Source organism: Corvus brachyrhynchos, unplaced genomic scaffold (assembly GCF_000691975.1).
Source record: "Corvus brachyrhynchos isolate BGI_N302 unplaced genomic scaffold, ASM69197v1 scaffold14, whole genome shotgun sequence".
Taxonomy (NCBI): Eukaryota; Metazoa; Chordata; class Aves; order Passeriformes; family Corvidae; genus Corvus; species Corvus brachyrhynchos.
This window is the reverse complement of record NW_008239110.1, coordinates 19,381,599-19,397,318: the sequence shown is the minus strand read 5'-3', so window position 1 is coordinate 19,397,318 and position 15,720 is coordinate 19,381,599. Positions and strand designations below refer to the sequence as shown.

The 15,720-nt window shown below is 38.7% G+C and overlaps 1 protein-coding gene across 2 annotated transcripts in view; it reads right to left on the bottom strand.

Moving 5' to 3' along the window:
• WTAP (Wilms tumor 1 associated protein) overlaps positions 1-12,096 on the bottom strand; it is a 21,433-nt gene extending 9,337 nt beyond the window's left edge. The window contains exons 1-4 of one of the 2 annotated variants that reach the window (XR_001863747.1): positions 11,996-12,096; positions 11,858-11,913; positions 7,021-7,079; positions 5,193-5,320 (exon numbers count right to left, since the gene is read on the bottom strand). Coding sequence is in view for 1 of the 2 variants with exons in the window: in XM_008637864.2 (XP_008636086.1) it covers positions 5,193-5,320; positions 7,021-7,079; positions 11,858-11,913; positions 11,996-12,025 (273 nt within the window). In the remaining variant the exon portion in view is untranslated. The remainder of the gene's footprint in view (positions 1-5,192; positions 5,321-7,020; positions 7,080-11,857; positions 11,914-11,995) is intronic. The other variant, XM_008637864.2, reaches the window with a different exon arrangement.
• Between the last annotated feature and the right edge of the window lie 3,624 nt (positions 12,097-15,720).

Below are 15,720 nucleotides of genomic sequence, written 5' to 3'. Positions count from 1 at the left end.
AAGAGTCTCCCTCCTCTCTTTGCTTTTACATGGGCCAACAGCATGGCCAGAAGCACTGACAGCTTAACTATGCTCCTGTACATGCAGTTACTCTGTTACGGGGTCTTTATATGACAGTGATGAAAAGAAAGTACAGAAGCCCTACATACCTTCAGTGTGCAGTAGCAACCTCAGTTACTTCTAAATTGAGTATAATGTGTTTTAATTTATATATTGTTAAGCAGCAAAAATTCCTGGATTTTATTTCAAGTACATCGTTTCAAAGGTACTGGAAGAACTGAAATATTTCCTTTGACACATTAATTTGGTATTATCGAAATAAAAATACTTAGCTACTTAAAAAACCTAGAATCATCATACTTTAGACTTTAAATAGACAAACTTTTATGTATCCAGAAAGAAATATAAAGGGAATAAAGGACTGCATATAAATATTTTCAAGAAATAAAGCACTCAAGAACCCACATACAAACATTACCTAGAAACAAGAAGTCCAGATTAAGGTTATGCTAACATTTCTTGGAGGGCATTTTACCCCATGGGTCCTTTGCCTCACTGAATGCGCAATATGCTGCTCACTGAATAAAGATCAGTTTAATTCATTGTTATTGATGTGTATTTTCTAGCCACTGATTCTTCTGCTGCTGAAGTATTTCAGCAACCTGTCAATTCTTTGTGATGGCTACAGCTAGTAGACAGTGAAATGGACAACTTCACTGGCAACATATTTCAGAAATATAATCATGATACAGCAACACTGTTTTCAATCCATTTTTAAACAGGCATCACAAGGTAGGGGGGAGGGGGGGATAAGGCCATGTTCCTTGTCTTACTAAGGCCCAGATTCCTCCCTCTTCCACTGTAAATCTAAAAGCTGCAACAGATTCCTTGAATCACTAACACATAGAATTGCTGCCACTGCCCCTCAGTCATGCCAGAAATGCATTTAAACACTCCAGGGGACTCAACCAATGCTGCGCAATCCCAATCTCATTGGGATCTCTCCAGCTCACACTCGTGAGACCAGCAGACGGCACCTGCACAGGACTTCAGCTCAACCATCATTCCTAAAGCAGTCATGTAGAACAAATTCACTTAAGCTTAACAACCCTTGCTCATTCCATCCCCAAACTTAAAAGACCATTCTTTCTCTCCACTTTTTCCAACTCAAATTTTCTCAATCCCTTCACAAGTGCTTCCTCCAGCTGTAACTCCAGAGTTCTCGTCTGTAAGGCTGTTCATCCATGAAGACCTAGCAACCTCCTCCCAAAATGACCTTTTCCCAAAGCAAGCCCAAATGTCTTCCCTTTTCTGCCTATTTCCTGATTACGTTTGTCTTCCTGCTTAGCCAGTCCAAACCTCACATTCTTGCTCCCTCTAACCACTTTCTGGTATGAGTCACCTCCCACTGATATTCAAGGTGGTAAGGGTTAGGGAGCAGGAGAGTTTGCCTGCAGTCAGGACCAACTTCAGGCTACAGCTGAACCTACAGGAACAGTCATGTCCAATGCCAGACCCCAGGGAATGCCCACTCTAATACCTGAAATGCCTACTGACTTCATATTCCCAAACATGAAAGCACACACAAGTTGGTGTTTTTCAAAAGCCCATCAGATGGACAAGCAGGGCTAATTTTCATGAACAGAATAAAAACCTTGGTATCAGCTTTCTCTCTGTTCCAACCCAAGGCAGGACAGCACTGCAAGCAGTCCATTTAGAGGACATCAGGCTGTGTGTTTTATTTGTGTGGATTTTTATCTTTTTGTTAAAGACAGACAGTAACATTTTCAATCCCCTAGTTCCCACATTCTTGGAAATAGTTGCATGCTTTCAGCTGAAATCATCCAAAGATAGCTACAAGGAACAGACTCTAAACATGAAGAATTTACAAAACAGATCACAGCTGCCTGAGAGAAAATGTAAGCAATCTAAGTGAGAACAACTGTATATCCTTCTTATAAAGAACGAGTAGGAAGGAATAAAATGCAAAACTCAGAAGAGAAAAAGCACAACAGAGCAGTAACCTAAAGCACAAGAGTAATGACTATCTCGTGCTACAGTCCAATTGCACCCACAGAAAGTTCCACCCATTGTTATCTGTTCCATAAAAACTGTATTTGAGCAACAAGTATTTCCAAATGTCTATCCACTTACTGACTTACAGTAACTGTGCAGTAGCCTGGGAGGGGGTTAAGGCCTTTCCCTGAAGTAGCATTAACTTTACCACCACCTCTGCCAGAAATAAAGCTTTATGTAGAAACCATAGCCAATACCTTACCCACACTTCCCTAAGAGCAGCAACCTCTTTTAGGTGGTTGTTCCTGCTGGAGGAAGGTAGCTCAAGGCTACTGCTGACAACAGGGCACACAAGATGTTAAACACCTGAACTTCAAGGCAGCCCTCAGTCACCCTAAAACTGTGGAGTAACTTTGCAGCACCTGTCACAGACTTTTACTAAGCTGCTGGCTCTGAAGAAATCCATATATTCTCCTGCTAGACTCAGCACAGAGCACAAGAGAGAATGGAGCTATGCGCTCCACTCCCATTTGTTTCTTCAAGAACAGCACTGATACAGAATAAGGGCAACGATTCTGCTACTGCTACTCCAACATGCACACCTACACTTTCAAGATGACAACTGGTGATTTTCATAAGCTAAAAACACAACAAAAAAGCTACTATTTTTAAAAAGGGTGAAAATTAAAACACCAAGATAGAGCTCATCACACCTTATTTTAAAACAGAGCAGGTGTATTTTAACAAGCAAGGTGTTCTACACAAGTAATCAGAAAACTCAGTCTTTGACAACTACTAGCAGTTGAATATGGTATGGTATTAAGTTTTTAACCATTTAAATTTGATAGCGGCAAGTTTGTAAGAATAAAATGTCCCAAAAACAAATCAGTAGTTTTCATGAAACTAAACACCAGAGATGCTCAGTCTTTCTAATTAAAATGTGACAGGAAACACTGAAGGCTTACATGTAAGTGTTACTGGTATATTTTACGTGTAAGTATGGATTATAAAAAAATGTTAACTCTAATAAAAATATGAAAAAATTATTTTATGGATTAAAATTAGGCATGTCAAACAACAGCCCACAGTGAATAGTTTTTATTAAGTGATTTAGCAACCTACAGCTTAGCTTTGCATCTTATCCAACATGATCCTTCAGACCTTCTTGAAACCATGTGCATTTTTAAACTTGAAAATACTTAACGGTGACAATGCCTCCGTTATAGCTTTTACACCTCTTCTTCAAGGATGCATCTTCCTATTTCCATATACTATGGAGATTACAACCTTGGTGTTTGTTATTCTTGAGTCAAGAGCAGGAAAAGTATGAGCCACTCGAGTGTGTGGGCCTATGTCTGCTTTTTGTTTCTTTTTGGTAGGTTGTCACCCACTCTTTTTTCTTTTTTAAAATATACTGAAAATAAAAGCTCTTCAGAAGTTCTTCTGCACAGATGTTCTGGAAAGAGTGTGCAGCTATAAACATCTAACAAAGTGCAGTCAAAAACCCCTATAGTCTTCATACTGTCAAACTCAAAACATTAAATACTTTAAAGTTTATAACTTCAAGGGATGAAGAAAGGTAAATACCATACACACGAATTTGGTTTTGGTGAAAAACATACATTTCTTTTTATTTATTTTTAGTATTTATTGGTTTAGCTATATGCCCAGGGAGGTGATCCTTCCACTCCACCTGGCACTGGTGAGATATGTGGGGTACTGGGTCCAGATCTGGACTCCCCAGTACAAGAGAGACACAGACATATCAGGGTGAGGCCAACGAAGGGCTGTGAAGATGATTAAGGGGCTGGAGGATGTGACACACAAGCAGAGACTGAGAGTGTTAGGGCTGCTCAACCTGGAGAAGAGAAGGCTCTGGGGATGTTATCAATGTGCATAAATACCTGACGGGGAGTAAAGGAGGCAAAGCCAGTGGCGCTCACTTGAAAGCACAGGTGATAGGCACAAACTGAAATACGGGAAGTTCCACTTAAACATAAGGAAACACATTCTGCTGTGCCAGTGGTTCAGCACTGGCACAGGTCACCAAAGAATTCTGGAGTGTTCATTTTAGGAGATGCTTAAAAGCCAATAGTGCATAGTCCTGAGTAACCTGGTCCAACTAACCCTGTTGTGAACAGGCAGGCTGGACTAAAACTCCAAGTCTCTTCCAACCTCAGTGATTCTGGGCTTCGTTTTTTGCCACTGCAAAGTTTAATCCCCTCTTTTTTTTTCCCCCCCTGTTTAAAGCACTACTTACTGTGAACTAAAGTGATCTTATGGTCTTACGAGCAATGAAAGCACTGTGTACAGAGTTCAGTCACACTACTATACCTGACAGCTCTGAAAACCTTCAGGCAAAAAAGAAAGGAAGACTTAAAAAAGCAAAGGAAAGTTATAATACTAGTTATTAGTTTTGCACAGAGCTTGTATTTTTCTTAAGAGAAGCTCTGAAGAGTGTATTACTGAAACTAGCAATAAGCTTTTTACAATCCTCTCAGAAACTGCCAGATTCAAGGAGAATGAAAATTATGTTAAGGTAATCCAAAATGAGATAGCTTCAAGAAACCAAGGCTAAACACAAATGAAAAAGTCACAGAACATGGCCAGAAATAAAGGAGCGAGAAACAAAGATCAACAAAAAATGTTGACATTAGTCATTAAGCAGAGCTGCCAAATTTCAAAAGAACTTTGAACAAGTCAGTAGCAACTTCACCTATCCAGCCAAACAGAGGCTTACAAATACCTTGTTATCCAAAGGCAATATAAGTATCAGCCTAAAACCCCCTAAATGAAACCAAATAAACTCAATCACATCCTTACATTTTAATTTCTTCCTGACTCTAATGATACTCAGAAGTAACATTTTTGTAGATATGCACAGTAGATAAATGCTAAAGGAGAGTAAGCATGGCACATGCAAGAATTAGCTTGAAGTAAAAGCCCTTCCAACCACAAATGCTGCTGAAAATCAACATAAATAACTAATATTAGAAAACCCCCACACTTTAAGAAGTGATCTTTACTAACTCGACAAAAGCTAAAGTACCCTGCCATTTCTTTAAACACAGAAAATGTGATGCTGTAGATCCACAAAAAACATAGCACACAGTACTGGCTCAAAAGCTGATACTCCTGCAACAGGAATATCACACTCATCCCTTCTAAATACTTACAGTACACTCTTGCATCTCCTGTTCCTTAGTTGCCAGCCTCATCACCAGAATGTTTTCTCTTCGGGCAGACTCCTGCTGTTGCTGTTTCAACTTCTCTTCAGATTCTCTCAACCCCGTCACATCATTAGCTAATACAAGCAACAACACACAAAGCATGTTTTATACTACCCTCTCATAGAAAGTTTTTAAAAGACAGCTAAAAGAATCTGAAGACCAAATTCATAAACAGAAGTCATAAACAGCTATGCTTTTTGCAGTCATGTTTATAACTAGCATAAGCAAAAACCAATACATCATTAAGTATTACAAAAACTTGACAACAGGTGGCTTTAAATCCATACCCCTGGTCCTTCTTTAAGACTTACTAGAATTTTGAAGATGTTTCCATGTTTATATAGGAAATAACTTTTAAACTGCTAGCTTAACCAACTATTATTACAATCTGCAGTCTGAAACCTGGGAAGGTGGAACTGCCCAGGTATGTGTAAGAAGAGTTGAGGCCAGGGTGTGGGAGGAGGAAAGTCTGTACTCTGGCAAAAATCAATCTACTGTAAAACAGTGCTGTTTATGGAAATCCTCAAACTGGTCTCAACACTCCATGAGCGAACAGTAAGACATTCAAGAACATTCTGTCACAACTAGACTTCTGATCCATGAACATTTATGAAAACTTATATATGAAATATGAGAGAAGGCAGCACATTTCCAAATTACTCAAAAACATATGCAAGCAACCCAATACCAACTGTATACATTCACTCTGCTACTTGTCATGTATAAAAGAATGAAAAATTTGAATAGTTTAGATTTTCATTTTTTTCCAATTCCTTGAGAATAATCAGCTGCAAATATAACCTGAACATCAGAAATTGCTTCAGAACAATGATTTCTAAATAATTCTTTGCAGATAATTCATTTAACACTGACTACTATGGCTTGTGTTGTTTCCAAAATCAAGAAACTGGGAATGTTGAAACAACTTATTTATCTATGTTTAGACAGTTTGAAATGTGAATGGAATCACCTGCTTCTATTTTCTGTATTTTAGTCTCTCCAAAACTCAAAACATCATGAGACAGCACTAGAAGGATGTAACAACAGCAAAAGAGAGGATATCCATCCAGACTGACCAAAAAACCCCTTCAAACTCAGTGGTACTACAACTTCAAGTATTTAGACTGAAGAGGTGAGTGGAAAACAGGAAAACACTCCATCTCTAGCTGCCAACAAAGCTTTTAAAAGTGACTTAGGACTGGTTGTTTAGTCACTCCCAAAATGTATTCATATTTTCTCATTTCGGAGTAGGATGTTTTTCCCATATTATCTTCCAAAAGACCAAGTTTTAAAGACCATGTAAGAATGATCAGATCAAATATTACTTGCGGACTCATTTTAGACATTTACTTCTAAACACTATTTCCCCTCCAAGTCTTACAATCCTGTAAGACTACTAAAGGCACAGATATTCTTGGGAGTATTTTGGTAGATAAAAGTTTCCTTTCCTAACGGTAAAGTTCTGAAAGTACACCTATTTATGGGGTTATGCTTTGAAGCTTTTCCCTGGCCAGCAGTCTGAGTCCTATAGATGCAAAAATAAGACTTTTTAGATGGTGTGATAAATTTGCAACTGGAAAAGAAGTTGATAAGAAAGCTGGGAGAGGCTGAAAACCTACAGTAGAAAAAACAGGGGCTATTTTCCTGACAAGTAACTGACATAATACATTATTATCTCTTATTTCTAGCACTTTGAGAAAGCACAGATACTACTTGATCACTCTGCTTTATACATTCAGATAACTTGCATCATTTTGAAACCCAGCTAACTTACAATTAAGGTCTGTGTACTTGCCCTCCAGAGCTTGCACATATGCTTCATACTGTTTCCACCTGTTGCAGATGTAAAAAGAAAAAACAAGAATTTTCTGAAGCTCAGTTTATAAAATCAAGGCATCTCATCCTAAGCTTTCAGAGTACACACTGATAACAATCAGAAAATGTCAAGAGAGAATTACAGAATTGCACAGAAGACAATTCTAGTTTTAAAAAAGGGGCTTTTAATCGTGGAAATAGTTAAATCTGCTTTGTATCTCAGAAGAATAAAACAGTAGCCGTGCATTACAACACTTAAAACTCACATCTTAAAAATTAGTAATTTAGACAAACACTGGAATCAAACACTAATTACTTTGTTATTTTTGTAAAGTACCCTATATATATATCCTATTCTCATAGAACAATTCAAACAAAATTCTGTAATAAAGTGTGATAAAAATACAAGATTAACTATGTTACCAAGTGAACAAGACAAGCAAAACTGTATTATAACACTAGAAATGGTGGTCTAGGTTAGGCAGTTGTATCAGCTCATTCAGGTTAAGACCATTCTCTGATTATATTCATCATCCATAAGCCAAACAGTTCAATAACTCTTTGAAAGCATGTTATTTAGGCAATTCATCTGCAGCCAAAAAACATCACTTAAAAACAGCATTTCATACAAACCATCAAATCAGTAGCAAATAAAGTCTGCCATAAAGTTTAGCATGGAATGCTTTATGAAAAAAGTTCACAGCGTGGTGGTTCGGGATTTTTGAGTAGTACTCTGCACTTAACTATGTGTGCTCCTCTTGATGGTACAACTGCACATTATAAAGCAAATTCATCTACTAACTTACCACTACAGAAGAAGGTGTCTGTTCCCTCCTCCCCATCACCTTCTCTCCCTGACACGTATTTTATGCCAGACTCATCATAACTGCTCTATTTTAAGTCTCTAACCTACACCACTACCTCAACTGAAACTGTAAAATCTACCTCTAGGTAATTTTGACCATTTAGTGAATTCAAACAGCTCATTAAAGGGTCTAAAAAGCATCAGAGATCTGTAACAGAAAGCAAGATCACACCACTGGGAAAAGGAAGCATGTAGTATCTTCCTTCAAGCAACAACAAAATTTTACATTTCTTCAGCTGAACATGAAAACAGCATGAATGAACTCTCAAGCTCTGTAAGAGAGCAGTATTTCTACTTAACCCTTAAACTAACCTCTCTGCTCTAAGAAGTTTCACCATTTGACCATTAAAAATTCTGTTTGTTCAGGAGATTTCAATCTCCCAAAAGTAAAACTGAAATGGTCTACTAAACAGCAAACCTAGTAAGAATAACCTAGTTTTACATTTAAAAATTACATCCAATAAAACAATTGGTCTTCAAATACACAGGACTACTTGACTTTTAAGTTACACCTCCACAGCCCAAAACCAGTAATTCTACCAAAATTGTGACACCCCCACACTCCTGTAACATACAGAGCAAGTGAAATGAGGACCTGAAACACAAGTTATGTAGACATAACAGACCTCTACCTGAAAAAAAAAAAAGAACCCCCCAAATAACCACCCACAAACAAATCATGCAGCCTACGGTGGCCAAGAATGCTATAGATAACACCTCTAAGTCACCTCTCAACAACTGCTAGCATTTAGGCAAGAACTAAACTCCTGGAAAAGAAAGCCTAGATGGCACTAGGCCATGTCATGGATTTGAAGTCATATGCCCACCAACTCTTCTAGAAAACGTTAACTACTCAGATGCGGTATTTTGTCAAAAACCTGGTGAAGACTCTTGCAGTTCAAGCAACTTGTATCGGGTCTGGCTGAGACGGAGTTAATTTTCCCCAGAGCAGCCTTCACTGTGCTGTGCTTTGCACTGGTAGCTGGAATGGTGTTGGTAACAGATCAGTGTTCCACCCACTGCTAGGAAGTGCTCACACTTCATCAAGGCACATTCTCCAACATTCCCCCCTCACCAGTAGGCTGGCAATGAGCAAGATCTTGGGAGGGAACACAGCTAGACCCTTGACCTCCTTGCCCCGGATTATGCCTTCCAGTACACCTGTAGAAGACTAAGGCTCATCAGTGAATCTGAGTGGGGGAAGAATGACAAAGGCTAAAAGCCAGCTTTTTTTCTCCCATCAGTTTGCTCTCCACTCAATATGGTAGTTTATGTCCATAATCTGATGGTTCAAAATTAATAACCTGAAGAGCTTCACTGAAGCGCTACTTGGAAAGGCACTCAAGAACACAGACAGCAGAACTGGGAGGACACTCCTGAATCTATTCTACATTCAAGGGATCACAGTCTCACAAGAACTGGAAGGTAACTGAGCAGCATTACATCAGTTGCTTAATTCCCTTTGTTCTCTAACAATATTAAGCAGACTTTATAAAGGTAATTTGAAGCTATGAAGTCCTAAATACTTTTTCTTGAAGCACCCATTTTTTATGCTGCACTTTGGGGTTCACAGCAAATGACAAGTAGTTGGGAGTTGAGAGACACACTGCACTCAGGCCATTCCAAAAAGGACTGCCTCTAAGTCCCTGTTGACTGAAGTTCACTAAAAACACTGTATTTCCTCAGAAATGCTTGTGCATATCTGAGTGCTTCAGTGTTTTACCAGCTAAACAATCAGGGCAATACTGATCAGATTTTTAGCTATGATCCACAGAGTATTTTTTTACTGCGTTCCTGGCTCTTCTTTCTCTCAGAAGCTCCTACAGTCAAGGTAAGTAACTACTGCATTGAAGAGGGGAAAGACTAAGATGAGTTCACAGCCATGAGACAAGCAGAAACTCAAGGTCAGATCTGAAGTCTCTCTGTTGGGTCCTGCCCATGTTCAGTCAACAAAAGTTAAAATGAGCAAAACTAAATTATGTACTTCATAGAAAAGAACAGTAAAACTGGGACTCATGGCACAGAAACTGACCAAAAAAAAAGAGAATCTTTTCTACATACGTATTTCATCACTGCAATTGTACAGCAATGTTGACTTACTACCTAAAAGGCCAAAAGGTGATGACACACATCCATCTTAAAAAGCATTTGCCTCACCAAAGCATGGACCAGAAAAATACATTCCAAGTCTCAAGACAATCTAGTGATCAGCACATGCTTTCCTAAGTCTCAAAGCAGTAGAAATGACATTGATTAAAATACATGTGTAATAATAGTATTTTATTCCAGCCTACAGATGAAGCCATCAGTTAGTGTAATAATTGCTAGCTTTATGTGAAATCACGATTAGAGGTGAACTTACTAGAGACACATAATTCACCCCCCCATACAAAAAAACCCCCAGTGTTTGAAAGACTGATCAATGCAAACTAATGAAATGGACATGATCAAAACAGAATTTAAATTTCAATTTCTGGGTATACTGAACAGTCATTCTCCTTAAATTCATCAAGTGCCCTTTTTGAAAGCATGTTAGTTTTTCTACACACTAAGATGATGATTCAATAGTAACATTGCTGTCATTAGCAAATTCCCTTCTGCCTCCTTGTTAACACAGGTGAGCTGCTGACATACTTTACCTCCTTGGGTGTATTCCATCACATTCTCTCTTGAATATATGTTGGAAATTCATCTCTTCTACAGCATCAACTAATCATTGCAGTTATAGAAACTGATTACAACTGGCAGCCTTTTTGTGTTTTCACACTATGAGTCAGAGAGCAAGTGGCACAGAATCTATGCTCTGGTACCTTTCACATGAATTTTATTGCAGGAAGTAAGGGCACGGCTTTGAAGACTTAGGAGTTTACTACTGCCAGAAATAATCTTGAGGACAGAAATTTCTATAAAAAGGATCACAAGGCCAAAACCACTTATCGAAGAAGCATTTTTTTCTTACTGTTTAAATAAATTCTTCTTTACTACCCAAAAGACTGGATACTCAGAGGAAGACAGAAACCAGTTTAAGCATGTAGAGCCAGACTGTGTTTACTCCCTGGAAAAAACTGTCACCCCAAAAGTAGCTGGCAGGATAGTTTACCCAGAAGGGAGAGTAGCTGATCACCATGTACATTAAGTGTTGCATATGTAACCCTGTGTTTCTACACAATTTAGTCTTTGTTTTATGAAACAGCAAAATTTACCTTGAGACCCTCATAATGCTAATAACTCAGCGTACAAAAAGCCAAGAAATAGTGTTTACCAAAATGCACAGACTACTCCAGCAGATGAACAGATGCCCCACAGATGGTTAGTTTGGATAGCTCCTGGTTTACAAATCAGAAAGTTCAGGCATACACAGACAAGCAGCTTGGGACGGTTTCTTTAAGCAGGTGGTCTGGGCAACAGGATTCCCTATAATTGCTTTTGTGGTGACATTTAAGCTTTCTAAAACATGAAAAAGATGGCCAGGCTCTTCCTTATGAAAGTTCTAGGTGATGAAAACTTTTTAACATTTTTCTGTTAATATTTGAACATGCTGAGAAGACAATTGAATGGACTGAGAAAGTGCAAAACATACTGGAGAAGTAGAGAGTTGACATTTTTCTGATGTTTAAAGTAACTTGTGATCTAGCAAGGAATCTAAGCAATCATATCTTCTGTAGCTACAAGTAAGAAAAAAACCCCACTCCTACTCATGTTTTACAAAATGCTACTAAGGATTTTGCCTCTTGGGAAAAAGTGTTCCCCCCCCAAACTACAAATAAAAATACTTGAGGCAAGAGAACAAATTTACAAAAGAAATGTATCATGAAACATGTAAAAGTTTTTCAGAAAAGGATGCTAAAAGACAACAGAAGAGTAAATTCACACATCTTCCACTGAAAGTTCACTAAAATGTTGAGAAGGAAAAAAACACTTTTTACATTACCTTAGAATAAGCTCATCTCTAGGTAAAACCTTAAAATCTGCTTCACTAAGGCGAACCTATGAAGCAAAACAAAAGCATAACTTATCAAGCTGTCATGATTACCTGGAAGGGTGAAGTCACAAGTAATTTTACACATACCTTCTTTGGGAGAGGTTCTTCATTCGTCATTGTGAACTCTGAAGGGAGAGGAAAAAAAAAGGAATTTTATTTAGTGTAGTTCCTAGTGTACATGGAACACTGAAACAGAATCTTGTACTTCTAGCCTTAATTTTTTTAATTTGCAGTATTACACCACTGAAATATTGATTCCACACAATGCAGCAGCAGAGTACAAAACAACACTACAAGTTTGCTCCTGTAATCTAGATATGGTCAGATGCATTTTTTCTAAAAGTTAATTAAAACTTTCTATTTATGTCTAAAAAGCCAATCAGTAATCAATTCTTCCTATTTAACTAATCAAAACCTCCCAGCTTTGTATCAAACTGACACGTAGTATATGTCTACATCTACATAACACTGTATTTTACACAGCAGAGGATAATCAGGATCTGAGGAAAGCGATTTATACTACTACTCCTCCTCTTTGGAATAAAAGAGAGTAATTTGTGAACATTACACGTTCTTGCAAGTACTTACATGCTAAGATTCTAATAAGCAGGAAGTATTGTTATTTTAAAACCCATGTAAATATTTTCAGGAAAAGATGCAAAATAAATGGCTTAGATAGATCATCAAACTGAGTTCTTCTAGTGCATACAGAGCACAACAGGACTGCATTCTGCTAGGTTAAATATTCACACTGCCTTGAGTTATATGCCTCCTTATCTCAAAGAGCAATAGACAGTATTTTCTAGAACTATGATTATGTAAAATACACAGAGTTCATAAATCTTACAGGCATTCAAGTAATAATGAATGCAAGGTTTCCTAGAGGCATGCATCTTAGCAATATGCTTTCCAGTGGAAAAGTTGCACATAATTTTAACAGTTGACAAGCATATAAAGCTGCACATGTACCAGGGAAAGGATATGTCAACTCCTTGGTTGTGAACACTTAGCTTCCAAGGAACAATGCTCTTAAGTAGGAGATATTTTATTTTCTCAATGATTTTTATGGATTACCTTAGTATTTTCAGAATGACTCAATGAACTAATTTAACTTTTCCAAATCCTAAAACTGTTGGTCAGTAAGACGAGCAAATACATTCCAGCAAAGTAGAGCCTTTTCCATCTACACTAACTGACACCACTGACAACTACACAGCACCCTACCAAACAAGGTCCTGGTTAACAACAAACAAAACAACCAACACTCACTCCCTTCCTATAATAAATGCTGACATTAGAACCCACAGAAAGAAAACATTCAGTAGAAGCATCTCACTAATGAATGGCAGCTTCCTGCTGCTAGGTTTAGTAACACGCAGGCACATAAATGCTTCCCTAAACTTGGAGGTCCCCCCCACTCCCAACCCCCTTCCCTCCCACTCACAAGAAGTTACTCAAGCATTTTACTTGAACTTCTGCATGCAGCTCATTATTTGAGACTGTTTTACCAAAAATGTACCTTAAATGCAAAATACAAGTGTAACAGACTACTGATACAAATTGCCAGTGCCCAACTCAGCCATTCAGAGTAACTTGAGAGTACACAGGGAATGCTTGTAACCCCTGTATTTAGGCTGCCACCTCTCCCACAGTAATTTTCCTAAAGATTTTTAGAAATTTGAACTCCTTTGGAGTTTGGAAGTAGTCTTGAAGATCTCAGCTAGTGTTAAGTTTCTTACAGAGAGAAACATGCTCTTCAGATGTCCCACACAACTACAGCTAGCTCTGATTAAATGGTGCACACATTACATCAAGTCATTACGTGCGTGTTCCTCAAAAAAGTACCAGAAGCACACAAATACCAAAATATGTGAATTTGCCCAAAGACTTAGCTTGTAAATCCTGCTGCAGCATACAGCAATTACAAACATATGACGGCTGTCACAATCATGACTACAAGAATCAAAGGCTGATGTTTCATCCAAAGGTAGTCAACCTTGCATCTCCAGACCCGACACAAAATTCCAGCACCAGACCAGGCTACTCTAACCTCTACACCCAGCACATCACCATTTACAAAATCACCTTTTGCTTTCAGACAAGAGCACAAAAGTGAAGGCTGAAGTTATGGGCCACTGCATTAGAAGTTACTGTCTTACTGCCACCTGTTATTATGTGCCATGATAGAACCACACACTAAAAAATAAACACACACTAGTGAAAAATGTTCTGTAGGTTATTCTGGAAAAGTTAGGTTACTATTATCTACAGATAAACACTTAGTGCTCTTTCCACACATACGAATTTCAACTCACTACTGCCCTACAAAAGCCTTTTGGGAACCTGGAGTAACTTACCAGAAGCTTAGACATTTACTACTGCTGTATCCCTGCTATCGTTGTGCTCCATGTTTCTCAGAAACATTAGCAGCGCCAGGCTGGCTACAGCAACTGTCACGGTGATTTGCCTTAGTTTTCAGTTAACGACCAGGTGAATCTGTATGCTACCGACCACAACAGTGCAACTGAAATGTTCATTCTTTGAATTTAATACAGTAACTTCTCAAGCACTGTGCATTGAGAGATGCTTCTTATCACACAGCTCTCCCCTAAAAGAGATCATCTCTCTCCTACCCATATCAGAAATATCTTGCAAGAACATGATGAAGTGTTACTTTCCACAATAAAAAGAATCAATGTAAACAACATTCCTGCATAACTGACTGGAATTAACACGATTTTATTTTGTGATTTATATTATGAACAGCTTAACTGTACTATCCTAACTAAGCACTTTCATGATTTTGCAGAGACAGTGGCTGCCACACACCACTCCTGCATTTCTGCTCCTGGCAACAAGCAACATAAAACCATACTCCATACTTAGAGCAACACTGTCACAGGCACTGAAAGAATTTTTATGAAATCTCAGTGGTTTAGGCTTTTATGGCAGTTTCAATTAAAAGAGATGTGAAATGGGGAAAGCGCATTAATTTTAGTAACTCTGGTAGAAGCCCGCACACCTTTTCCTACAAGGTTTATAAAACACAGGATTTAAAAACTTCTTAAAAAACCTCAGTGAACAAAAATACTTAAATAATATCAGGTAAGAGGCCTTACTAGTTATGCCCGAACTGAGTCATTTTAATGATAAGAAAAAATAGTTTCATGGGGAAAACCCCAGCATGGGCTCCCAGCTCCCAAAGCACGTACGTGTGTGCATATATATACACACGTATAATTTAGAGAATCACAGAATCGTTAGGGTTGGAAGGCACCTCTGGGGATTACACAGTCCAACACCACCCCCTCCACCAAGGCAAGATCACCTAGAGCAGGTGACGCAGGAACATGTCCAGGTCGGTGCTGATTGTCTCCAGAGACGGAGACCCCATGACATCCCTGGGCAGCCTGTTCCAGTGCCCTGCCACCCTCAACGTAAAGAAGTTCTTCCTCATGTTGAGGTGAAACTTCTTGTGTTTTAATCTATGGTCACTGCCCCTCGTCCTGTCCCTGGGTACCACTGAGAAGAGTCTGGCACCATTCACCTAGCACCCACCTTTAAGATATTTGTATGTATTGATGAGATCCCCTCTCAGTCTTCTCTTTTCTAGAGAAAACAGGCCCAGCTACCGCAGTCTCTTCTCACAACACAAATGTTCCAGACCCCAAATAGTCTTTGTGGCCCTCCCCTGAACCCCCTCCAGCAGCTCCTTGTCTTTCTTGTACAGAGGAGCCTTTTGATGTCTAAAAAAACCTTCACAGTAGCACCGTAACTGGTCAGCCCTCACACTCGCCTCAGCAACCGCGGAG